General features: G+C 37.6%; 2 protein-coding genes across 4 annotated transcripts; one reads left to right on the forward strand and one right to left on the reverse strand.

Moving 5' to 3' along the window:
* Window positions 1-3,630: 3,630 nt before the first annotated feature.
* LOC110165380 (N-acyl-aromatic-L-amino acid amidohydrolase (carboxylate-forming) B-like) lies at window positions 3,631-17,861 on the forward strand. 3 transcript variants are annotated; one of them, XM_020930561.2, is made up of 8 exons: window positions 3,631-3,712; window positions 7,670-7,708; window positions 11,049-11,275; window positions 11,550-11,742; window positions 13,082-13,178; window positions 13,256-13,363; window positions 13,978-14,090; window positions 17,069-17,861. In XM_020930561.2, exons 3-8 carry the CDS (start codon window positions 11,049-11,051, stop codon window positions 17,261-17,263), a joined length of 933 nt encoding a protein of 310 aa, XP_020786220.1. In that variant the 5' UTR covers window positions 3,631-3,712; window positions 7,670-7,708; the 3' UTR covers window positions 17,264-17,861. The 3 variants fall into 3 exon arrangements, with proteins under 3 accessions (XP_020786220.1, XP_020786219.1, XP_020786218.1); XM_020930560.2 differs by lacking the exon at window positions 3,631-3,712 and adding an exon at window positions 7,456-7,585; XM_020930559.2 differs by lacking the exon at window positions 3,631-3,712 and having other exon boundaries at window positions 7,477-7,708.
* A 763-nt stretch (window positions 17,862-18,624) lies between these two features.
* cldnd1b (claudin domain containing 1b) lies at window positions 18,625-27,106 on the reverse strand. The gene is made up of 5 exons (XM_020930420.2): window positions 26,975-27,106; window positions 26,232-26,651; window positions 24,523-24,630; window positions 21,669-21,806; window positions 18,625-19,874 (listed from the first exon to the last, which is right to left on the reverse strand). Exons 2-5 carry the CDS (start codon window positions 26,515-26,517, stop codon window positions 19,654-19,656), a joined length of 753 nt encoding a protein of 250 aa, XP_020786079.1. The 5' UTR covers window positions 26,518-26,651; window positions 26,975-27,106; the 3' UTR covers window positions 18,625-19,653.
* Between the last annotated feature and the right edge of the window lie 2 nt (window positions 27,107-27,108).

Raw genomic sequence — 27,108 nt, forward strand, 5'->3', positions numbered from 1 at the left:
AGAGTTTTGAGTCTTCACAGAGGACATAAAGCACAGATCATCTTCAGCCTGAAATAACAGAAAGAAGAAGTTATTTCACATCAGACTGAGCAGAGGAGTGTGGACTGACCCTTAAAGATTAGAGACATTAACCATTACCATCTCTCCATGCATTTACATTAAAGTAACATCTCATTCGAAGACACAAGTTCAGTTTTCATGAGTGAACGTTGTAAAGGTGTATTGTTATAATGCATAGGCTGTGTATTGTGGTTGGATAAACAATAAATAAAAAAATTGACCTTGAAACTAGTATAAGCGCATTCAACATTTGTTTCTTCCTGTCCCCATCAGAGAGTGGGAAATTCTGCATATTAAAGAAAACAAATTGTGTTTTTTTCTGGTGTTTATTTGCATTATGTGTTCAATGTAAACCACAGTGTTGATCTAAAACAGCTTCATAATAGAAACCGCTCCATTGTCAGTGTAGTGGCATGTCATCATAGCAAACAGCCACTATAGTCAACATTATAAACAACAAAATGATCATCTAAGTCTGAACCTAGAGTCTGAACAACTGCAAAAATAGATATAAAGGAGGAAGACAAAAACACAAATGCAGAACAATGTAGGAGTATCAAAAATGCATGAATCACTTGGACTAGAGCAGAGGTCGTCAGCAGGGGTTTGTGGAGGTACTGCGGGGGGTCACAAAGTCTTTGGCTGATTTGACATTTTTTATTATTATTATTATTATTATTTTTAATCTTTTTTCATTTTTGAAGGATAAGGATGAACTGATTTTCAGTGTGCTGTCTGTTCGCTCCTTCATCACGTCTGTCCCTCTCTCTTCATTCCCTCGTCTCTCACTCCCTGTCAATCCTGTAAACCCCTGATGTAAACGCCGTTGTGGGGAACAAAGGCACAAACCAGGAGTCAGTCCACAGTCCAGGAGTCAGCCAAGCAGGAGCAGGAGGTGAGGAGGCCAGGCTGACGACACTTTCCACTGGGAACGAGAGAGAGAAACACAGATATAACATTTACAGTATATATGTTAATTATAGAGGAGATTGGATGCAAATTACTGTTCAGGGACCCAACAAATTTAACTCTGAAATTGCAATGTACAAGATCAAATCAGATCAAAATAAAATGACCAAAATATTTTAAAGTATCAAGATCTTGTCATGATGGTCTCTTCCTGGTTTGTTTTAGTTACTGACAACAACCATCAACAATCATTTACCATTTAAAGGATAATGGATAAAAAGATAGCAATATTCCCGCTTCCGTCCATTTTCTTCTGGGATTAAGTTAATATGTTATTATACATTCATTAGTCACCACATAGCTGATAAGAGACTGAGATTTCAAACGCATGTAACATTGTGCATTTTCATGTCAATCACAATCTGAGGTACTTCTGTTATTTATTTATTTATTTATTTATTTATTTATTTATTTGCTTTATGGATCATTCCCAAACCTTTTTCTGTATTTTGGCAAAACAAATCACAATTTATGCTTCTCTTTGCTGTTGGCGGGGATCAGATTAGTCAAATATTGTGATAGTCCTGTGTTTGTCCTGGTTTAGACCTGATTTAGTCCTGGTTTAATCTTAGGTTATTCCTGGTGTAGACCCAGTTTAGATCAAATTGGTCAAAAACAGGGACACCTCAGACATTTCTTGTATAAAGCTGGGACAAATCACTGGTTTTCTATAAATCTCATGGGACAGGAGACACAGGGCTCAAAACTACGACTGTTCCGGGTAAATAGGGACGTCTGGTCACTCTAGTCTATGGGGAAAATGGGAAATTTCTGGAACCAGTGGTGTGGGCGGTCACTGTTGAACTCTGTAAGAGGTAGTTACCAGCATCTGTCCTGTCTCCATGTCCCAGGACACCATCTTCTTATCCCAGGAGACTGTGACCATCGTGACAAGACAAGACAAGAACAACTTTGTGTTCTTACGATAACATCACAACTGGAGGACAGATCCAAATTTGGTTCCAGACTCTTCTACATTCAAACAGGATGTAAGACTGTCTGGTGATGCAATAGTTTTTATGTAAACATGATTCATTTTGAAATTCACAAACCTGTTGGTGTCTGAGATCATGGCACACTCTGTTATGGTTATTTCATGGCCTCCAGTGAAATCTCTGACAACAGCTTTCCACCTCTTTTCTCCTCCTAAAAACACTTCATTATAAAAGGCATCATCATTGTGCTATAATTACTTTTTTTAAATTTATGTTTTGGTAGTAAAAATCAGGGGTTCTGAGTTCAGTACCCAGAGGTGAGTGGGGCAGTCGGAGGAGCAGCTCTCGAAGTGTGTGTCACTGAGGCAGAAGCGACTGAGTCTGTGTGAGCTCTGAGCGTCTTCACTGGGACCTGAATGACAAAAACAAATAGGCTCTATGTGACAGAAGAGTCAAAGAACGTCTGATTTTGAAGAATTTGCTTAAGGAGTGTTAACTTTTCTGGACTGGAGTCCGCCGAATAGAGACATTATTGCATTGCATTTTTTGGTGGCAAACTAAACACCTTTAAAACCATCCATTATAAGTGAGCGGGCTTGCTTCTCCACAGATATGACTTGTAACTTGGCCTAATGATGCCATCTTATTTTCTGCATGGAGACTGATGCCTATAAAAGTACAGTGGAATTTTCCAGACAAAGGAATAACATCCATGGAGACAAGGATATGGGGATCCTCTGCCAGAAAAAGTTACATATTGTGCCTTTAAGGGATTTTTCATTTTATGCCAATTTTACTAAACTAAAAAACGAAAGATACACTACCACATGTTTATTATGTAAATAATGTTGTTTTAAGAAAAGTAATTGAAACCAGTTTTATTCTCTGTTTTTACGATCCAGTAGCAAAATTGCAGTCAGATATATATCCTAACAGAACTCTGCACCTGCGCTGACTGTCACTGTCTGATCTCGAGCTTGTCAGGTGATGAAAATTCTGCGTCAAATGTAAATACATCATATAATAATTTAAATATAAATATAAGTATGTATTATAAATATATTTTTTTAAATTGAAAAAATCAACAGAATACAGGATGCAGACGTGTTATTATTTGTCAAAAAGTAAATAAAAAATAAAAATAAAAAAAAGGCCATGACAGCTTTTCAGAATTGCCTCATAGGGCCAGTTCAAGTGGTGGGAGGCAGATGCTGCAGTCTAGGGGGCCGGTCAAAGGGGCATGGAGAGCTTTCTTTTTTTTTGATAGTGGATGGTGATAAATATGAACATTTGGTTCATGGGGTTATTCAGCCTATCCATGGGTTTCAGAGGGAAGAAAATCTTGAACAGTTCAAAACAAAAACAAAAAATTATATAGTTTGAACAAAATCAGTCCTCACAATATCAGGACGGCTATAAACAGGAAGCTGACCTAAACCTCTATGGTGGACACAAATAAATGAAGGTGTTATGTCTGAGTTACATGGCATTAAAGCTGTACACGTGCAAAGGGCAAAAAAGCAGGCTAAAGGTCAAGGTCAGAGGTCAGTCCTGCGGCTGAGCTCCACAAGGTCTGACACATAGAGTGAGAGCACCCCCTAGGGACGCAACACGTGAGGAGCGTAAAGCCAATAATGGACAGGTTTTACGGCATTACAGGTCCACAGGGAGCTTAGCGCGCTGCACTTGAGCGACATTTGAGTGGAAGAAAAACGCGAGGAAAGACGGAGGCTGTATGCAGAAGCCAGGTATGATAATGGAGATGTTGAAGTTTTAACATTTTATTAATTCATGTTTCTTCACACTTGCTAAACGTTAAAGTGAAACGCCAAAGGTCTGCGACAGGACGCCCCAAAGCTGTGAGCTCTACGCGAGACAGAAACAACAGTAACAGTAGAAATAAGGACTTTACCTGGACCTCCTGACAAATTAAAAACATTCTTAAAGGTACAGGCAACACTGTGTAACTTTTCTGGTGGAGGGTTCATGCAACTTGCTGTTACATAAGATGTGACAAACAGGTGGCAGAGGTTTCACAGTGTGGAACTGAAACTGGAAACCTTGCTCACTGTAAGTGTAAGTGAAGCCTGCAGAATTTACAAGGTACATGCTGGCGTCACAAACACATGTGACTGAATAAATACAAGATAACACTGCGGGACTGTGAAAACAATAGGAACTCTAGAGAAAAGGAAGTGGTAGACCCTCAATTTAAAAAGTTACATAGTGTACCTTTAAGAGTTTTAGAGGCCTAGATTTATGATAAAAAAATAATATGTCTAAAAAACAGTTACCCTATTTGTTGCACAGAGAAGCATTTTATACAGAATAATTGAAAACTAGAGATGAAACAATAACCAAAATATCGTCAAAAGTCTCACAATAATATCGTGAGCTGTCACAATATATCACATCACAAGTTCCTTTGCTTAGTTGCATAGTTTTATAGTAACAACAGCTTAAGAACATAGGGAACTACATATCCCATGATTCATTTCAGTGCAGACAACATGAAGAAATATGTTTTTTACTTGAATTCTTTGGATTATGACAGAAATAATTCACACCAAAATCTTGTCAAGGTATTTTAAAAGCAAAAAAATTGTCGCATCTACAATTATACCAGCCTCTCCAAAATATCTCAATAAATATTGTACCGTGAGATGCATGTCAAGATAATATCATACCGAGAGATTTGGATATTGTTACATCCCTATTGAAAACTATGTGCAGGTTAAGGTCTTTGTTGTGAATGAGGTACAAACTCCATTGGACCTAGAAGTGGAATTAAGGAGATTTCCTCTGAAATTCAGTGATGTAACAGATAAAGAAAACCTAACAGATAAAAGAAAATGAACATTGCGTATCTAGACTGGAATTAAAAGGTGTCTACAAGATAGAAAGATATCTTTGGTTCAAATTGAGCTTTTTTTGAGTTAATACAGACCTTATTTACCCAGGAAACACTATCAAAAAACTGAAAAAGTTGGTGTGTTGGTAACAGGATCATTATTGCTCTTGGGACACTAATGTGAGTAAAATGTTTGTGAATTCATGTTGTGAGGAAATTATTCTTATCATATGTCTTTAAATGCATTTGGTCTGTGTGAGTCAGTCAGAGACCCAGTCCAAACGTTAATGTGTGTGAAGGCTCAGCAGGCACTACCTTGTTTTTGTTGTTGTTGTTAGCAAATGTTTAATTTAATTATAATCTTCTACATCAGACAATGTATAACTGCTCCAGATTGTGCATTTCTGTAGGTTGACCTCTTTGTGTTAAATAGTAAACCTATGAAGCAGACACGGGAAGAAAATCTGAGATAGAAGATGATAAATATTGCAATAGGCTTCCAATCTTAGTGGTCAAACACAGCTCCAGGTACAGTATGTTTTATGATGAGGAAACAACAGCAGAAAATATCGTAATATATGCCCTTTGAGCTTACAGTATCTTTAACTGTATATAGAATCTAACGAATTACCTACTGTGTTTTATTGCTTGTTTTGTGTAGTTTCAACTTAGAAGCGGCAGATTTTCATGTTTTTATAATCAGTAGAGAGATCAGATCTAAAAGGAAATCCCGATGTCAGCAGTACACAACATTTCATCAATTTAAAACACATAATCTGTATTTCAACATGTAACAGAATAAATGTGTTTTTTATTTGTATTTATTAAATAATAACTATTGTGTGAGCTTTGGACATTGTTTATAGTATGGTTGCTATAGGTAGCATTTATGTAATTACCAGTATTTAAAGCTGCACTGTGTAACTTTCCTGGTAGGGGTTTCCAATACAAACTTGTTTCCTGGAGATATTTTTGATTTGCCTGAAAGGTTTCACAATATGGCATTAAGCTCATCTATGTTGCATTTATTCAATTACAGATGTTTTACTGCTCAAAAATACTACAAAAAATATGCATTCCTACTGTGAGTGAGCTGGCCTCTCCACAGATCTGACCTGTAACTTGGCTTGGAGGTATTGTGGGCTTGTCTCAATAGAAAAATAAGTTTAATGCCACACCGTTCTAGACAAAGCAATAATATTTCCATGAAGAGAAGCAGATGGCGGATCCTTCACCAGAAACTTGCTCTGGCGTCACATATGGACTTTTGGGTGATTCTGACTGGCCCGTTTAAGCTAATTTGGAATTACAAAATATACATATTTTATAATTTTATCTCATGCATGGACTAACTGTGCATTGGTTTGATTTTAGAGGTGTTTTTAAATCACATTTTCTGTAAGGCAACCTCACTTTTTCATTACTTAGTCAGAACATTAACTCTTACCAGTCTTACCAGCCTGTCTAAACACTGCTATATACTGCTTTTTATAAAGAAATACAATTAATATTATGCAGAATTGAGTAGCATTTTGGCCCACCTCTCTACAATACTTTCTTATGTGGCCCCATGGAAAAAAATAATTGCCCACCCCTGCAGTACACCTTTAAGTCTGTGTCACATGTGCTGCACATGTCCTGCCAGGAATCAAAAACTTCACCAAGCAAGAGACGATTAGGTAAGAAGTCTTACAACATTTTAAAACTAATCATTGATTGACCGTGATAACCTGTTTACCTGTGCAGTTTAACATGAGCTACACATTGCTAATTTGGGTAATGTATTTACTTAAGCATCTTTCTGCAAAACCTGTGCAGAAAGATAATACCTACTTAAATATGACCATCAACATTAGTACCTGTAACACTGTACTGTAATATTTAGTAATAAAGAGTTACTCACAACTCTAGTTTGAGGAGGTAACAACATTCTAACAAAGTCAATTTAGCATAATATTGTGCCTTTAAATAAATATATATAATATATATATATATATATATATATATATATATATATATATATATATATATACACACACACACACACACACACATTAATAAATACTTAAATACAATAGTTTTCTTGTCCATAATATAAATAATAGGACATGGTTTTTCCAGTGTCGCAGGCTCAGTTTTAATCTTGAATTAGGAGTATGACAGTATTTGCAGTATATCTCTGTTTGTGTAATTTGATACAATTGATACTTCGCGATTGACGTCATCAATCTTCCCTGGGGGTGAGATGCTAACTGAAAGCACCACTCTTTCATTCAAGTTTGACCAGAAAGAGCTGATTTGTTTGGAACTACAACAGGTGAGATGATTTGTACTGTTAAACCAAATCTCTCACACATAAAATCACAAGAGTTTTTCAATTAGTCATTCTCACTTTTTTTTGCTGAAAATCAAACACCTAAACAGGATCATGAACAATTGTATAGATCACAGGCTCCTGAAAATGTGTGGTTTTAATCCATTTAGTGTTTTTCTTGAGTTTTCAGACTTTTCTGTCCGTGTTTGCTGCATTGTGTCACCTGGTAACTGCTGACAACTCTGCCAATACATATACATGTAGAACGCCCCCCAGCATGATGTCACTGCAAATTATCAGCAGCTAGAGAGCACTAGGGCGGCTCCTTGTGGGTTAGTCTGGAATCTGGATTAAAAAAAAAAGAAAAAACAAGTTGAAATTTGAGCTTGCAGGCTGAATTTATTGTTTGGAGGAAGGCAGGGAACAGGAAGTGGTATAAAAATGAAGGCTGAAGAAGTGTGTTTTGAATGAGTGATTCAACTCGTGTGCCCTCTCAGAGTGTGATTTTGTCTCTGCTAACTATCTTGTTGACATTTGCAGGGTCAAAGGCTACCGTAGTTCAGAGTGCCTTGAAGAGAGGTGAGTTGTTTTTCACTCCATTCAAGTCTTGTTTTAGCAAATGTGACTATAAAAGCATAAAATCAGCTGTTTCTATAAGGAGTTAGCGCTCTTATGTTATGCAATGTATGTTCTAGTGAGAAAAAGTGGCTGGGTTTGACAAACACTGTGGAAATAGAGTCAATACATTAGCAAAAGAACCACTCAGTCTTTTATGCTTTTGGATTATTAATGTTTATTACCTATTCTAATGATAGGAGTTAAAGGTGCACTGTGTAACATTTGTTTGAGAGTCCATTACCTGCTTGATTCTATGGATATGTCATTACTTTGCCTGGAATGTTTCACAGTATGACATTACGCAGCTCAAACACATTACAGGTGGTTTCATAGCTCAAAAATACCTAGAAAAACAACAGGCATTCTGATACAAAGGTTTATTGCCATATTGTGAAACATTCCAGACAAAACAATAACATCTCCTTGCAGAAAAGCATTTGACAAACCCTCCACCAGAAAAGTAACACAATGTACCTTTAAATAAGACGCTGGAAGAATAATTGTATGTCTTTTGTTGTAACAAGTTATATAATTCTTGTTGTGGACTGCGTACTTTAGAAGGCTCAATTCAAGGTTCTAACTTAGTCTGGATAAAAACACATTAACGTGGCTGTGGACTGATCTTTTGTTTACGTTTGGTGTCTTCTCTCCAAGGTCCTACGTTAAACAAAATGGATTCTTGTGAGCTTTAAGTCATGCAAGAGTGCAGATCTGTATTACACTGTTTTGTGATGTTTTATGAATGTTGTTATCTCATTAGTTATCTGGTGTTGTGTATTATTTTATTAACACATGCTCGAGTAATCCTTTATTATTAGTCTGTCCAAAGCCCAAATGCTCTGCTGTCATGGTTTGGTAGTTTTCAAGTTAACAGTTGTTGTGGACATTTGCATTCACTCTATCGTCACCTCCAGTTCACTGTTGAAATTTTTTTGTGGTTAGCTCTGGCGTCAGTAAACTATTACAGAATTTGTCCTTAACAGTTTCCTTCAGAACTGAAAAAGCAGCTTTGATGAGCTGCAAAACATATTTGATCCTCTCAGAGTCAGGGTTGAACTTGTTAGGACAACACTTTTACCATTAGTTCAGTCAAGGTTGGCAATTCAAGATCTGAAAACATCCAACTGATTCTAGTGAAGGTGTATGGAGTTTAAAAACACAGTGGAGCACTTCTTGTATTACCATATGACATCACAAGGTGGAGAACTCAGCCTAAATATGCAGGATTTGTGTGTTAAACATGTATGAATGAAACAAAACAAAACACAACTCCAGGTTTGTTTTTGATGAGGAAATGACATTATAACATAGATCTGAAAATAGTGTAATATGGTGCGCACTGTCCCTATCAAATAAATGAATACATTAAACTGATTTAAATCCCTGCTTTCTCTTCTTTATTCCTGGAAATCAGGTAACCCAGCTTTAAAGCTGTTTGGTGAATAATTAGATCTTCTGTTGAGCAAGAGAATCACTCACCAGGGCTATCAATCATTATTGTGGCCTCTTAAGACCTCATAATGCCATATTGAGAAACTTTATAGTATAGTATAGTAATATCTGATATATGGGTGAAAAATAAAGCTCTGAAACCATTTATGAGTCATTCATTTGGCAGCCCACATTAAAACAAGTGTCCAGTTTAAAGGACTAATATTATGCTATTTTCTGATCTTATAATGTTTCTTCATCAAAATCAGTATTTAGTTCTTCTCTCAAACAGAAAACAGTTCATCTTGTGATCTCATGTGGTAGTACTGGAAGTGCTCCACTGTGTTTTTAAACTCCATACACCTTCACTAGAATTATTTGGATGATTTCAGCCCTCGAATTACCAAATCTCTACTGAGCAAAAGGTAAAAGGAGCTGTTCACTTGAAAACGACCAATACATCACAAGATGGAACAGAGCATTTTGAGCTTTGGAGATGTAGACAGAGTAATTATATAAGATTACTCAAACCTATGAATGAAACAAAATACAACTGCAGGTATGTTTTTTGATGACGTAACAGCATAATAACATGTCTTAAAGCTCACAAGAGTAATTTTGTGTAATATTGGACCTTTAATGAGCATCTGTAATTAGTGTCATTAAAACAGATTATAACAAAGATGCTGGTTTCTAATTTCCAGTAGTCTTGACTTGGCTCATAAAACCTTTGGTGCAGAGCTAGTGTTCACATGAAAGCCCTATGCATATCTGTTCTATAGGTTAAAGCTGCTTAGGGCCTATGGGTTAGTTGCACATGACTACACTTTTGTCTGTGGCCTCAAGCACTGAATGAAAACCTGCAGCCACATCCACTTTGAGAAGGATTGTCAAAAGTATTGAAAATCAGTTACTAATCTATGCTAAAACTATTATCGAAACTAGATACTAATTTGAGCAGGTATCAATACTAAAAAAGTCGCATTCACAGGACAGAAGTATACGCCCATGGACCACTATGGAACCTACCTGGACCACTGAGGGATCACACAAATTTATTTAATTTAATGTTGAAAATCACATTCTGTAAGTCCTATTCATACAAACGTCACAAACCAGGAAGACGTTTGGAATTGGAAACATGCGATGACAACTTTTGTTTGCCGTAGTAAGTCTGACAAAATCTAGGAAAAATGAAAAAATGGCCCTATTTTTTTCATGTAGATGCCATTGTAGAGTCCTGTTATGTTCAGGTAATTAACAATTACAACCATACCTCAGTTTTCATAATTTTAATAATAAATAAATACATAAATAAATTAATAATTTAAAATGCATTCATCTCAATTTGTCGAATACTTACCCTGGTAGCCAAACAAGTACTTTTCTACAAAGAACTTGTAGCCTTTCGCTGGTTTTGAGCTGCCTGTGAGTGACATTGAAGCTATGATTAGATGGAAAAGATTTGGAAGGTTTGGAAGACCGCTGCTCAAGGTTGCTGAATCAATGGTTTTATCACAGTCGGTAGGCGAGCCCAGTGTCAGTAGCTACACCGGAAGTTGTAATCACATCTTTCCAAACGTCTTCCTGGTTTGTGATGTAAGCATGACTAGAGCCTGTTGTCTGAATAAAGATTGTTTTTAAAGCATCGTGGTATCAGAATCAGTATTGAGTATTGAGTCTATTCCTTAGCATCGAAATCGAGTTTGAAATTTTAGTATCATGACAACACTAACCAGGCCCATCGACAGAAATTTGGGCGGGTCGGGGCAAGGAGCATCATCACATGAGAGGGGGCCCGGTCAACTCTCCTGGCACTAACTATGACCATTTTACAAAATCTGTCAATTAACACTTATATTTTTTCCAGATGGACCAAGTCTTCTACCCAAAGTTCTCCCGTCTAGCCATCACCGGCGGCACACACGGAAATGAACTGACCGGCGTGTATATAGTTCGACAAATGCAGAAACAGAATATAAATCAGATTGGCTCTGTCTCCGTCTGCCCCATTCTCGCCAACCCACCAGCCATCGAAGCCTGCAAGAGATACATAGACACAGACCTTAACCGATGTTTTACTGATGTTACATTGAGGTAAAAAGTCACATATTATATAAAGATAATAAGTTATAGTGTTGTGTCCTCATCACAAACAGAACTGGAGTTGTATTTTGTTTCTTTCACTCATGTTTAACACACAAATCTTGCATATTTAGGCTGGGTTCCTCTCTCGAATAGAAAGTCCAAGTCCAATGTTTTTGATGAGGTACCAACATTCTAACATTTAAGCACACAAAAATCAATTTAGTGTAATATAGGACCTTTAAAATCATCATACTGGTAGTTTAAATGTGCTTTTGTCTTTCAGTACCCCGGTCACAGATAGTTCTCCTCTTGAAGTGAAAAGGGCTCATGAGCTGAACTCTTTGCTAGGGCCCAAAGGCAGTGACAGGGCCATGGACCTGGTGTGTGACCTGCACAATACAACCTCCAACATGGGCCTATGCTTCATTATTGACGTTACAGACTGCATTCCCCTCCACATCGCCAAATACGTACAGGTATTATAAAAGTATACTATTGGTTGGTTAATTGGCAGAGACCTCGTACATCAGGGTTGTTAGACTGGGGGGTTAAAGGGCACTGTTTCCCTGGGGCCCAGTGAAAGGAGGGACCCCTCACAAAGTCTTGGGGTCAGCCCTATGTTCCTTCATTTCTAAAATTTTTCATATTTGTCAGATTTTTCCCAATATGAAACTGTAATTCAAGTCATTTTTATTTTTATGCCGCATTTAAAGGGATGATTCAGAGTCATTTCAACCTAGGGTCCTTTGCACCATGACCGCTACATTACATCTGTAGTCGACTGCTGCTGGAGAATAGGTTGGGTGCAATTGATGACCAAATTGGGAGAAATGGGGATAAATTCTGATGCAATTAGATAAAGGAAATGTGAGAAGGGTCTAATTTTAAAAAGAATAAGAAGAAAAAAAAAAAATAGAAATGAGGGAAAATAAGGCTGAGGGAAGATGAGTATTGCTAACTAGAGGCTCTGCTCTGTCTGAGGCCTGTTAGACTTTAATCTGAGTTATATTTTAATGCAATCTAACCAGAAAGAGCTGTTGCTACAGACACGAATTTGGTGCCAGGCTAGGGTGACCAGACATCCCTATTTACCTGGGACAGTCCCAGTTTTGAGCCCAGTGTCCCCTGTAGCTGCAGATTTATCCCAAACCACTGATTTGTCCCAGTTTTATGCAAGAAATGTTCCTAATTTTGACCAATTTGATGACCAAAACAGAAAGAAAATGTTACTATGCTGACTCACGTTTTAGTCATGAATGAACCGAGTGCAGAAAAATTTTCTTTAATTAAGCACTCGTTTCACAATTTTATTATTACCAACAACCGCAAATAGGGGATGTCCCAGTTTTTTATTTTGAAAATCTAGTCAGCCCAAGTCAGGCTCTATATTAAGAACTGAACAAAATCGTAAAAAAAACAAACAAACAAACACACACTAGGATCATGTAGAGTGGGTAAATACAAACATTTTAAGACCAAAATGACGAGGCTCACAGCAGCTATTATAGAGAGAGGGTTGACAGTATTCCATTGTAAGTCAATGGGAGCCAGGGTCAGAAGGAACTGGAAGAGCTGCATGCAAACTTCCTTTTTGGAATGTGGCGGCTAGTGCTTTAACTATGTACATTTATATATACAGTCTGATCTCCAATACAACTTCTGAACATCCCACCATAGAGATACACGTAGAACATCCTCAGTACGATATCAACGCATAGTATCAGTACGAATAATGAGTACAGCAATGTTTCATAAAAAAGCTTGACAAAAAAGTTGATGAAAGAATGAATACATATTTTAACATTTTCGTTTAAGACCAAGATGCCTTCTGCTCCAATAAGGTTCTTCAACACCAACCGTGCTTCCTCATCCGAAGCTTATTGTGTAGATTCTGTCGGCAAACATGGATTTGGTAAGTAGCTGAACTTAAACTACAGATAGAGATAGAGATTCACTGTTACGCTGCTAACTCTTCTTTTTTGACTTCAGCCATTGAAGTCGGCCCACAGCCCAACGGTGTACTCAGGGCAGACATTTATAACATGATGAAAGAGGCCATTGACCACACTTTAGACTGGCTCAACAAGTTTAATGCTGGTAAGTTTAATGCTGGTAATGCTGGTCATAGCACATTTTAAAACACACTACCAGTCAAAAGTTATTACACACTTTTTAATTTATTGTTCTTCTTTATTTCCATTATTATTCCCATTGTAGATTCTCACTGAAGTCATCAAATCTGTGAACTATGACAAATGTGGGATTAAGTAAACAAAAATAGAATAAAATAACTGCAGAAATAATATAGCCACTCTTTGCTTTGAACCTTTATTTGCACTTGTGGCATTTCTTGACCCAAACAAGGCACAACTGTGAAGTGAAAACCATTTCAGGAGACTTAATCAAGTAGTTTATTGAGAGACGGCCAAAGGTTTGCAGAGTTGTCAACAAAGCAAAGGGTGAATCCAGATTTAAAATGAAAATATACAAAATATTTATCTGAGTAAATAAAAATTAAAACTTTTTTTTCTATATAATTTCATATATCCTGCACCACATGTTTGATTTTTTGTCTTCTGTGAGTATATAAAATGTAAAAAGTGGTAAATGTAAAGAAAAAAAATCACTGAAAAAGGCGTCTTCAAACTTTTGACTGGTACTTTACACCAATCATATCCTGTATATTGTATAATGTTGAATTTTGCTGGAAGGAACAACATTTGAAGGAGGCCAACTGGACACTTTTGTATTAGAGAGGAGCGTAGACTATCCTCGAGATCCTAAAACCAACGAACTCACAGCTATCGTTCACCCGCAGCTACAGGTAACGATATGAAATGTTCAGTTAAAGGCACATACCGTATTTACGCTATTTTCTATCTATGTTATAATGTTGTTTCCTCGTCAAAAACATACTTAGTTGTGTTTTGTTTGATTCACACGTTTAAGCCTTTCGAATGGAAAACACTTTGTATCTTGCTCCACTGTGTTTTTAAACTCTATGCACTTCAGTAGAATCATTTGGGTAATTTCAGACCTGGAATTGCCAATGGGGGTTGGGGTTGTGTTGGCCGTATAACAGAACTGTATGACCCTGATGACGCAGATTATATTTTTTGAAAACTGCCACACTTTCTTTACATATCAAACAAACTGCACAGTCCTTACACTGAACAAAAAAATAATCGGTTGTCCATTGTTCTGAAAAATCGTCACTCTCTGTCAACTTTCCGTACTTTAACATGCCATTTTGCTGTCCTTAACTGCACTACAGAACTCTGCACATGCGTTGACTGTCACTATTTGATCTCGAGCTTGACAGGTGACGAAAATTCGGCGGCGAATTCTGCGGCAAAATGTAAATCAATCAATCAAACTTTATTTACAGAGCGCTTTTCATACAAAAATGCAACACAAAGTGCATCCTATAATTATTTACATATACATATAAATACTTCATATAAATATCAGTTTTTAATTGAAAAAATAAACAAAATACAAGATGTAGACATGTTAGTATTTGCCAAAAGTGGTGGGGGGCAGTGGCAGGCCCTGAGTTGGTCTACAGGCCTTAGTTTGATGACCTCTGTACTAAAGGTAAAAGGTAGCTGTCAACTTGAAAACTACCACTTCATTACATCACAAGGTGGCACAGACCATTTGAACTTTGGAGGTTCAGACAACCTAATAATGCATGGTTATTCAAAAGTGTGAATGAAAAAAAACACAACTCCAGGGATGTTTCTGATTCGGTAACAACATTATACAGTCCCTGACAAAAGTCTTGTCGCTTATCCATTTTGTAGAAACAAAAGCTTATAACCTGACTTTAAATTAATCGATTGGTTTTAGAAATGTCTCATATGAAAGCTAAAACCCTCCCAAATTATGCTCAATATACTAAAATAAATTTGCTTCACTGAAGAAAGATTGATCATTTAATGAACACAGAAAGGTCAGATTTTGGCAAGACAAAAGTTTTGTCGCCTACAGAAAATTGAACAAATAATTTACTTCAAATACAAAAATATGTTGCATAACGTCAGTGAATTAAGTAGTGGTGCTGTGAGATCCATATTTAATATCTTGTATGACTTCCATGAGCTTGAAGGACGCATCCATACAATTTGTTGATGAAGTCATCAGGAATAGCAAAGAAAGCGTCTTACATGCCTCCCAGAGTTCATCAAGATTCTTTGGTTTTGCCTTCCATGCTTCCTCTTTCATTCTACCCCAGACATGCTCAATGATGTTCATGTCTGGTGACTGGGCTGGCCAGTCCTGGAGCACCTTGATCTTCTTCGCCTTGAGAAACTCTGATGTAGAGATAGAATTATGCGATGGAACACCATCCTGCTGCAAAATTTGACCCCTTTTATGATTGGGAATGTAAGAGGAGCTAATACTTCTTCATATTTTAGGTTATTGATATTGCCTTCCACCATGCAAATGTCTCACACACCCCCAGACTGGATGGAACCCCAGACCATGATTTTTCCGCCACCAAACTTAACTGTTTTCTGGGTGAATCTTGGATCCATGCGGCTCCAGTAGGTCTCCTGCAATATTTGCTGCGGCTGTGATGTAATTCAACCGAGGATTCATCTGAGAAATCCACCTTCTGCCACTTTTCCAGTGTCCATCCTTTTAGCAGGCTGTGGGCCTTGGCAAATGCCACACGTTTTTTTTAATTGCCTTTTGTTTAGTGCTGGTTTCTGTGCACTGATTCAACCATGGAGGCCATTTCGAGACAGAATTCTACAAACTGTTCAGGTTGACACAGGGACTTGAGGTGACCAGGCCTGGTGGAGTCTGCTGCAGTGGAAAAGGGGCCTTGGATTTTCAAATCAACAAACGGTCCTCCCGAGCAGTTGTCTTGCGGGGTCTGCCGGACCTGGGCTTGTCAAAAACATCTCCAGTCATTTCAGATCTTTTTCTTATTCTTTGTACTTGACGCTGAGACACATTGAAGGTGTCACCACCTCAGCAGTGGATCTGGTCTTCAGCCTCTTGATAATTAACGCTTTGGTCTCAGGGTGGATCTTAGGCATGTTGTCAGAGGTCAAGTTGCAGTTGATGTGAAGGTCTGGTGTGCTGGGGTTCTTTTTATACACACCCATTAATTGATTGATCAGTAACTGATCACAGGTGAGGCTGTAATCTAGGATTGGGTGCATCATATGACAAGGCGACAAAACTTTTGTCTTGCCAAAATCTGACCTTTCTGTGTTCATTAAATGATCAATCTTTCTTCGGTGAAGCAAATTTATTTTAGTATATTGAGCATAATTTGGGAGGGTTTTAGCTTTCATATGAGACATTTCTAAAACCAATCGATTAATTTAAAGTCAGGTTATAAGCTTTTGTTTTTACAAAATGGATAAGCGACAAGACTTTTGTCAGGGACTGTAAATGCTCACAAGAGTCCATTTTGCGTAATATAGGACTTTAAAAGTCAATTTTGCCCTATATGTCTCCTATAATTAACAAAAAATTAACATATTCCTTGCCATGTATTTCAGTTGTAAAGACTGATGGTGTCTATGAAGACTTCAGTGCCTTACCTCATATTTATAATTCACAAAAAAGAAAAGTTTATTTCCTTGGGGGACAGATTTTTGTTGTTGCCTCTTCTCTTTCAGCATGCTCTATGGAGCTGTCTCTAGTGTCCGTTTACAAATACACCAGTGATCTTATTTCAGTCCTTCTTGGAAAACTATTTTGAATTTAAGACATGAAAAGCTGAAATGGCACATACCCCGGAGAGTTTGAGTGACATTAACAGTTGCTTTGTTTCTCCAGGATAATGACTTCAAACTCCTGCAGTCTGGTGACCCCATTTTTAAAACTTTCTCCGGTGAGACGCTGAACTACGAAGGAGAGGACCTTTACCCGGTCTTTATCAACGAGTGTGCCTATTATGAAAAGAAGATTGCGTTTCATTTAGGACAAAAGAAAACAATCACACTTCCACCGATAAGTGTCAGGACAGACTGAAATAATTTGAAAGATGCTACTTTCTCTATGCAATTATTAGAACTATGCAAACTGCGCTTAGGTAAAGGTGCACTGCAAAATATTTCTAGTTGAGGGTCCACCACCTGCTTGTCTCCATGGAAATGTTATTGCTTTGTCTAGAACATTGTTTTCCAAAGGCTTAGTCGGAACCTCAGGTGGGTCACCAGAGATTTTTTGGGGGGTCGCCTTGTCACAATCTGCATGTAGGTCTGAAATATACAGTTCTGGCTCTGATATGAGTGTTGTGCTCTTCTCCTGCACCCTGGACTGAAACTCGCTACAAAAATGCAGGCTCATCTATCTCTTTAGAAATGTTAAAATGCTAAGACATGTTTGTAATTTCTAATCTTTTTGTAATTATTTTATTCACTATTTTGTTCCAATATTGCTGGTTCATTTGAATGTTGAAAAGAAAAAGAAATGGGCTACATTTAGTGTCCAAATAGGCAACTTATGGATCATTTTATTGCTGGTACAATTACTGTTTTTCATTGTTTAAAACTTGAGTAATACTAATTATTCACAGAGACACGATCACTCAGTCAACAATAAAATATCCTTAGTAATGTTCAATAATGGTCAAGTCCACCTTTATTTAGTGATTTACGAATAATGTCTATTGACTTGGGTCGCAAAGGTTTGTGACTTTTAAAATATGGGTCCCCAGAAACACTGGCCTAGAATGTTCTACAGTGTTGCTTAAACCATCTATCACAAGGGAGAAGAGCAGGTTACAGGACTACGCTGCATTATAAATCAGATCTGTGGAGAGTCGCACCTATTCACAGAAGGAATTATTTGTATTTTTGATCAATGGAAACACCTGTAATGAATCAAACCATGTAATATTCCAAGGAAACCAATACCATCCCCATGACGACAATCTAGTATCAGAAAAGTTGCGCAGTGCACCTTTACGCACAAGATTTTGTTGAATTACTACAGTATTTTTATATGATACTTGAGATTTGAATAAATGACTGGATAATTTTTAAGAAGTCAGATTTATTAATATGGAACTGAAATGGATTTTGGTTTCTACAAAGGACAGCAGATTTCTCTAAGGGTGACCAGACTTCATATATTTGCCTTGGACAGCCCCAGTTTTGGCCTTGTGTCCCATATTCCAGTAAATTTATCAAAAAACATTGATTTGTCCCAGTTTTATACAAGAAATATCCTATTTTTTAACAAATTTGATACCTGCCAACAGTAAAAGGGGAATTATATTTGTATTATTATATTTGTTTAGCTAAAATACAGAAAAATTTGCTTAAAAATTATCATAAGGATAAAGATAAAGATTATAACGGACACAAGTGAGTCGAGAATGGGCAATGTTACGAGTTCTGTTCACAATTTTATTATTACCAAACATCACATCCCAGGTGTGTCCCAGTTTTTTATTTGAAAATCTGGTCACCCTAGTTTATAATGTAGAACAACATAATGAGTATATCAGATTTTTTACCATTAAATTATACATAGAAGACATTTGCAAAGTTAATCAAGCAACAATATTAAAAAAAGTGTATTCCAGCTCAGGCATTGCTTTGTTTTGGCGACTGCTTTTCTCTTTAAGGTGAATTTTACAAAACCTAAACTAGCTTTGACTTGCAGTGTGGAGCTCAACAGTGACCACCCACCCCCCAGTTCCTGAAATACATTTCTCAGACTTTCTGAAATAAAATAAAAGTATATTAAAAGTTTGAAAGCTCAAGACTAATCAGTTATGGGGTAACTAATGGCCACAAGACCTATAGTTTTATTTAAGATCAGTTTTGGGAACTTTATAAACTGTTAAGTTATTAAAGCACTGTTGAGCTCCATAGTTGGGAAATATTGCATCGTACTCTACTCTAAATTAACACATGTAGCAGTAATCAAGAACGCTAACAGTGTCTCAAATTGGTATTAATATTGCTGTACCAAAACTGAAATGGGTGCCTGTCTACTCAAGACTATTTATAGTATATTACCACAGAAAACCAAGTACCACAGTTGGCAAAAAATGCAGTTAAAGGCATGCACAGCGAATAAAATAGGCTAAATATTACAAATAAAAGATAAATAATTTACCCCAAGTTAAAAACGGAAAGCTAGCACAGTGCAGCACAATAAGGACAATGTGGTGAGCAGCTTAGAAATACAACAAAGGCATCCACAAACACAAAAATAAGAATCTCCAATTTAGAGAAAACTTTGGTTAAAAAAATATAAACAAAAGATGAGTATATCAAAATGAGAGATCTCTTTCTGGCTACGGACTTTTCTTGATATGTTTTGTTCCATGTATGAAAAAAACAACGCAATAACTTTGAATCATCAGTTCGCTATTGACATGGAAGTCAGTGGAGTTGTATAAAGTATTAGGCCACTCTGTAAGCGGTCATACGAGTGTAGTTTTTGCGATGACTCCTGGCCGCCCACAGAAACAGAGCAGCAGCCATCATCTGCAGCGGGAAGGAGATGAGTGCGAGGTACAGGGACCACCCCAGGGACCCGTCGACGCCCTCTGGTGGATTGATGAACTGACGCAGGAGGTCTACACCGGCCAGGAAGCAGCACACCGAGCCCAGGGAGCACAGACCTGGTGGAGAGGAAGGCATTACTGTAAAATCACACAACAGAGGGGTTTTTAAATATATATGTACACTGTTTTGCTGCAGATAATAACTAATATATAACACAAATTGTATAATATTTAAAGCTGAAAGCTAAAGCTCTATTCTGCAAAATTGGCTTGTTTTCCCCTCACCATTTACTCACCCAAAGTTGTGATTCGTGCACATTTGAGCAATCTTTAAACGCTTATTTTCGAGACACCATTTTGCCGATCAACTCCCATTTTCACCACCACCAGCAAACGCCCACTGCTCTGTACTTACTTCATTCTCGGTGATACACGTAGGATTTGGCAGTATGGTATATAAGAATGAGAACTTCGCACATCAATTTCTTGAAACGAGTGCGCTGAAGGAGAGTGAGAAAAATCCTGCACACCGTCTTACTTGCAAAATGTGAGATTTATTAGGACATAAGTAAGGGATTTTTCTCTATGTAGTAACTTTGGTACAAACGGAAAAAAAAATGCAATTCTATCCATGTGCAGATAACTTCACGGCTCTTTACTGTGACGAAGTGTACGTCGACGACAGCTCCATTTGGCACCAATCCAATCAGCAGACTTGTTTCTTTTATCAAGTTGTTTTAGATCAGACCTGGGCATTGTACAGCTCTGGGGCCACATAGGGATCTTTGGTAGACTCTGACCAACCTGTTTATGCTCATTTGGAATTACAAAATAAACATATTTTATAATTTTACCTCATGCATGGACTAAAGCATATTGATTATTTATCGAGTATTGTTTTTCTTAAATTATATTTCTTTGTAAGGCAGCTTCACTTTTTCATTGCTGTCATAACATAACCTGTCTGACCAGCTTGCCAGAACAATGCTAATTACTGCTTTTTATAAAGAAATACAATTAATATTTTGCAGAATTGAGTTAAGCATTTTGGCCCGGCCCTTCACAATATTTTCTTTTTCTCATGTGGCCCCATGGAAAAATAATCGCCAACCCCTGTTTTAGATGAATATTACGGGTTTCATAGATTATAACTATATTACAGACACAATTTAAGTATCAGTGGCTTTGTTTATACAGTAATCTGATTTCTGCACCATTGAGACTACTGTAATGACATGTAAACTGCAAACTCTGATGTGAGAAAACAAAGGGATCGTGATCACAAGTAAATGAGATGGTTTTGCTTTTTACATGTCATTTAAATAATCTATACCTATAACTCTAAAAGTGTGCATGTAACCACAGCTAATGTACCAAAATTATATAAATTATATTGTATAAAATGCACTTTTGCATTTTTATATAATAAGGAACAACTACAATTTTGTCATTTTAACATGACATGTAAAATGCATTTGAATAAATCACTGGATAATTTCTAAGAAGTCTGATTTATTATTATGGAACTGAAATGGACTTTGGTTTCTATAAAAGGACAGCAGGTTTATAGGTTGACCTATTACCCAGAACAGTCCCAGTTTTGAGCTCCGTGTCCCATATTCCAATAGATTTATCAAAAAACATAGATTTTTTTTACAGTTTTATACAAGATATGTCCTATTTTTTTAACAATTTGATCCAAAAGTGCACATGTAACCACAGCTAATGTACCAAAATTATATATAGTTTCATTTCCTGTGGTTTAAGTAGTATAAAATCATGCACCTTTGCGTTACATAGATTTTTCAATTAACCTAAACACCTCAGCTGGTAAGCCATGTACGGTAATATTAAATTGTTGTTAGCATGAGCATGTGAGATATTCAAGTTAGAGGTTAAAACTTCTTCTACCTGCCAGAAGGTGGAGGACTCCGACGCCCAGAGTAGGGGTGAAGCTGCGGCAGAGGCAGGCGCACACTCCCACCAGCCCACTGAGAAACACTAACGCCAGGGACACCAGGGGCAGCAGGAACTGGCACCTCCACAGGTCTGAGGAGGAGAGGTCAGGTTACACTCCGAACGGTAAATGTGTTCATGATTTAAAACACAATTGATACTTTGCAGGTGATGTTGTCAATATTCTCTGAAAGCACTGCTCTGTAAGAAGAAGCCCTGTTACTTAAATTAGACTTTAATCTGGGCTTTGGTTTAACACAATCTGACCAGAAAGAGTCGACTTGATTGAAACTACAACCAAGTCAGCTCAACTATGATTTAAACAAGTCAATCTCATCTTTTTATTGAAAATCAAACTCCTAAACAGAACCATGAACACTCATATTGATCACAGGCTCCTCGAAATGTCTTGTTCAAATTCATTTTGTATTTGAATAATATGGTCCCTTTAAACTGTGTAACTATTATTAACTGAGATCTAGGAGCAGGACGACTCCTCATCCTCCTGCTCTCTCTAGCAAACCAGAGTTTACCTCAACTACACCTTAGCCCTATTTATACAAGCCTATCCCTACAACACAGTCTGTCTCTACTGTGTCTCTTGTTTACATTCCACCTTGAAGACCTTTCTAGGGGTTTGACATTAACCTGTTAATTCCGATTAATTCATTACAAAGAAAACAATGCATTAAAAAAATTTACACATTTTAGCGCAGAACACCAGTGCACCATGTCGTGGAACGCCAGTTATACTAATGCACACAGTTCTGAACATAACAATGGAGCATGAAAGCGCTCTGGGTCTGCTGGATGGTAAATTTCTATTTAAAAAACTACCTGATGGAAGTATTGACAAAGGCGTTGTTTACTGCAAATTGTGCAGGGAAGAGTTTGTTTATCACAGAAGCACCTCAACCCTATGATACCATTTGAATGCAAAACATGTCACAGCGAGCAGCCCAGAACCTGCTGGAGCTGGTGTGACTACAAACAAGAGGCGTCAGCAGCCCAAACTCTAACAAATAACGGGCTTCGGGAAGAAAATTAGTAAATTAGTAAATTAGTAAATGAGTAAAGCAAACATGGTTGTGCGATTAATTGATTTTGTATTTGCATAATATGGGCCCTTTAAACTGCGTAAATATTATTAACTGAGATCTAGCAGTAGGACCACTCCTCATCCTGACATGTTTTGCAAAGCCTGTAATTAATTAGATTATTTTTTTTATCAAGTTCTACCCCTAACTTTTTCTTGAGGCAATCTTAAAACTTTTTTGTCTGTGTTTGCTCATGTGTACATTGTGTCTCCATGATAACTGCTGAACTGCTGCCAATAGAGATGCATATAGAACATCCCCAACGTAATGTCACTGCAAAGTAGAGCCCGACCGATATATCGGCTGGCCGATATTATCGGCCAATATGGGCACCTGGAGACATATCGGCTATCGGCCGATATGCTTGCTGATATGGGCCGATATTTCACGTGGGCATGTTATATCTCGTTATAAAGCTTAGACTCTCTACATTATGTTCATTTAATCCAATTTACAGACAGATAAATGTCCTAATATGTGGCTCCGCATCAGTATTTATCTACGGTGTAATTTGTCTGTGTCCGTACTGTCCCTGAACACACCACCAGAGTGACGTCACTTCACTCGCGTGTGTTTGTTTACACCCGCAGCCGTGCGCAACACTGAGATTATATTCTTTTTCGGACAATCGGTTTGAGTCTGGATTAAAAGGACATTTATTAGTGCAGACTTGTGATGTTAGAAGGAGCCTGTGTGAGCGGTGAGTGTTGGAAATACATCGACTTTGAAGCTAGTTTAGGTTTTGTTAGCAATTAGCTGCTGTAGCTCCCACACATAAACAGGCTGTTTTCTATTGGTCTATTGTAAAGTGACTATATTGGCTGTATATTTGTTACTGGACCAGTATTGATATGTAAATGAGCTGTGAATAGACGTGTGAATGATCCACATTTATGCATATAATTAATTACCGCGGTGCGCACGTTTTTACGGTTAAAGGCTAATAGCGGTAGTTTACTAGTTAGGAGTTATGGGTCGGTCGCGATCGAAGCGGCTCTTTGAAGCGAACAACGGGAGCATGTTTCTTATTGGGAGCCGTGTTTTCTCTTTTTCTCACTTTTTCTCTTCATGCCGCATGTAGACCCGTAGTTTGACAGCAGCAGCGCCTGAAAACGAAACTTTCAGAAATCTGCGTGTGCATAGGATAAAAAAAGTGCATATTTGGCTGCAGTTCAGCATAAAATGAATAAACCAGGACTAATCTTGGGCTCGAGTGCAGGAGAAAGATAGAAACTGAGTCCCGACACTCAGTCCTGGTTCAGTTCTGGTTTAGTCCTGCTTGCAACAAAACAATCTCAAGAGTCGCTTGGGAGCCGAAAGAGCCAGCTGCTTTAGTGAGCCGAGCTGGTTCTCCAAAAAAAATAAAATAAAACTGGAATACCCATCACTAGCAGTGACAGTAACAGTAGCTAGAATGTGATGCAAAAATGCCATTAGGCCAATCTACTGTATGTAAATATGATGTAAAGAGTCAAAATAACAATAAATGTTGCCTAAATAAACCCAATTTAGAATTCACTAGAGCCAAACCTAAGTTTTTTAATCAATTCAAGATTTACAGTGAATTTTTACATCACTAAATATATCAGCGATTATATCGGCTATCGGCAGCCCCAACCCCCATTATATCGGTTTCATATCGGCCACAACAAAATCCATATCGGTCAGGCTCTACTGCAAAGTATTAATAATTAGGCGTTCAAGTGTCTCACATGTTCTTAGGAGATCCTCTTCACTGTTGTGGTTCCCCGGCTGTTTATATTTTGGGAAAAACTGCTGCTGAAGAGTGAAGCCGACGCACTGAGTTTCCAGTTTGGGATCTGCAATTAAGATCAGGAGACAGTGAGGCACGTACGAATATTTATTTCATATCAAAAAACATAAACATTCCCATCACCTATCTACACTTTAAAGGTCCTATATTACACAAAAAGATTCTTGTGAGCTTTTAGCCATGTTAGAATTCACATGTTTGAGTAATCCTGTATTATTACACTGTTTGCTGAGTGTTTTGCGTTTGAGAGAAGAACTCAGCCTAAATATGTAGGATTTGTGTGTTAAATGTGTAAAAGAAACAAAACACAACTTCAGGTGTGTTTTTGATGAGGATACAACATTATAATATGAGTAAATATTATTAACTGAGATTCAGGAACAGGACCTTTCCTCAACCTCCTGCTTCTCTTCTCTTTATACAAGCCTATCCCTACAACACAGTCTGTCTCCCCTGTGTCTCTTGTTTATATTCCAGCTTGAAGACCTCACCTTCTACAGACGGGGGTCCTCAATGGGCTGGGCTGACCACCCATATTGTCAATAAATGTCTTTACTGCATACCATTGTTGTGGATTTGCTAGTGAAATATCTGTGTTGAACATGAATATTAGCTTTTCAGTAGGACAATCTTGTAGCCAGACAAGGTAATAGGCTTATAGGTACTCTATGTTATAATAGCAATCAGATTAATTACATTTTACAAGCTATTAAAAGGTGCACAGAGTAACATTTCTACTGGTAGTTTGGGTCTGCCACTTACTTGTCTCCATCAAAATGTCATTGCTATGTCTAGAATGTTCCACAGTACAGATAAAATCTATCACGAAGGAGACAAACAGGTTACAGCTCTACGCTACATTACATTTCAGATCTGTGGAGATTCACCCCTATTCACAGAAGGATTTATTGTATTTTTGAGCAATAGAAACACCTGTAATGCATAAAAGCGAGATGGAAATGTTTAAAGTCATACTGCTGTGTCGTACTCTTGGTTTGCTTTCTGTTCAACTATACCGAAATCACACAGCATAAACTACTGTGTTTGGTTAGTACCTACATGAGAACCTAATTTTTTCCTCAACACCATGAAACATTCCAGGCAAAACAAAACCATCTCAATCGAGACTAGGGGTGTGAAAAAATATTGAAATATCGATATATTGTATTGTTTCATTTAATTTAATGATATAGTATCAATATCGTGGGCTGGTGTATCGATATATCGCCAAGAGTGTTTTCAGGTATATTTTACCCAAATTATTTTCTGTAATGGCTATAAATGTGTTAACATTTTCACTGTTTTGATGAGTAAAATGGGTGTTTTTCATATTACCTATGCACAAACTTAGTGGACTTAGTAGACTTTTAGTATTGTTAGTGGAAGTCCTCTGTGGCTTTTATTTAATTGTATTTATTTCCTTAATTTCATGTATTTATTAATTGATTTTTATAATTTTTTACTTTATGCATTTTAACATTTTTATTTATGGTTTACTGTCTTATGTTTTACTGTATTAATTTGTCTGTGCAGCACTTTGGAAACTGTCATGTTTATAAAATGTGCTATATAAATAAAGCAGATTGAACTGGATCAGTGGAGACAAGCAGAAACACAAGCACCTTTAACTAACTCATGAGTAATTACCTGGCTCTTTGAACCAGTGGGACGGACCGGGCACCTGGATGCACCTCCACCACAGCCCCAGGGTCCCGTTCAGCTTGAACATGGTCTCACTGTAGCTCTTCTCGTCAAAGTCTCCATTGATGAAGTCGTCCTTGACGTCGGACACGTTGCTGACCTCGTGTTTGATGGGGGGGCTGTTGAACTGGTACCAGTGCTGAGTCCCCACGGCCACAGACAGGTACACAGTGGCCAGCAGACTGAGCACGGAGCCGATCACAAGAGCAGTGGCGTAGCGATTATCCACCATGGTCTCTCCAGCTGTTGGGGATTACTTTATAACTTTTCACTGTGTGCTGGTTGGAGGAGTGTGGTTGAGCATCACGATGTCTCACGATGTATTTTCTTTTCGTAAAAATGCCATCGTGTACAGTCCACCTCCCCCTATATAAAAACACAGAAAACACACAGACATTAGCTGCTGTTTCATCATTTACATAGGGCGTGTTTGGTTCATGTGTAGTTTGTTTTAAAATGCACATATATGGTTTTTCTTTGATTAAACAAACACTGTTGTAAAGTAAGAGTATGTCAGAGTTTTTGCTCAAATTCAGAAAAAAATGATCTTACGCTGCATTAACCTTGGCGCAAATGAAAGCAACGCTCGCATTAAAGAACAAGACTTAGCTCAATAGCTCATGCACTGTGGGTCGATTCTTCTGACTTCACTTTATTTTTTCAAATAGATAAAAATGTGTAATAATTACCTCTTTTCAGTGATAAAACATAAAAAAAAGAGCAGCAGGTTTCGCTGTTGTGCTGCACGGGCCCGTCTGTTCCGTCTGTGTTTGTGCCACACGGACACAACAGCGCCACCTCGTGTTTTGGAGGAAATGATCAA

The sequence above is a fragment of the Boleophthalmus pectinirostris genome, unplaced genomic scaffold (assembly GCF_026225935.1).
Source record: "Boleophthalmus pectinirostris isolate CB_2022bp ecotype Guang Dong unplaced genomic scaffold, ASM2622593v1 HiC_scaffold_22, whole genome shotgun sequence".
Lineage (NCBI taxonomy): Eukaryota > Metazoa > Chordata > Actinopteri > Gobiiformes > Gobiidae > Boleophthalmus > Boleophthalmus pectinirostris.

Excerpts from the sequence above, each read along its gene's own strand:
- cldnd1b (XM_020930420.2), bottom strand. The coding sequence starts at position 26,517 with ATGGTGGATAATCGCTACGCCACTGCTCTTGTGATCGGCTCCGTGCTC. Across the intron at positions 24,631-26,231 it reads CCACTGGTTCAAAGAGCCAG|ATCCCAAACTGGAAACTCAG; the intron begins GTAATTACTCAT and ends TCTTAATTGCAG. Across the intron at positions 21,807-24,522 it reads AGAGGATCTCCTAAGAACAT|ACCTGTGGAGGTGCCAGTTC; the intron begins GTGAGACACTTG and ends TCTCCTCCTCAG.
- LOC110165380 (XM_020930561.2), top strand. The coding sequence starts at position 11,049 with ATGGACCAAGTCTTCTACCCAAAGTTCTCCCGTCTAGCCATCACCGGC. Across the intron at positions 13,179-13,255 it reads TGTCGGCAAACATGGATTTG|CCATTGAAGTCGGCCCACAG; the intron begins GTAAGTAGCTGA and ends TTTTGACTTCAG. Across the intron at positions 14,091-17,068 it reads TCGTTCACCCGCAGCTACAG|GATAATGACTTCAAACTCCT; the intron begins GTAACGATATGA and ends TTGTTTCTCCAG.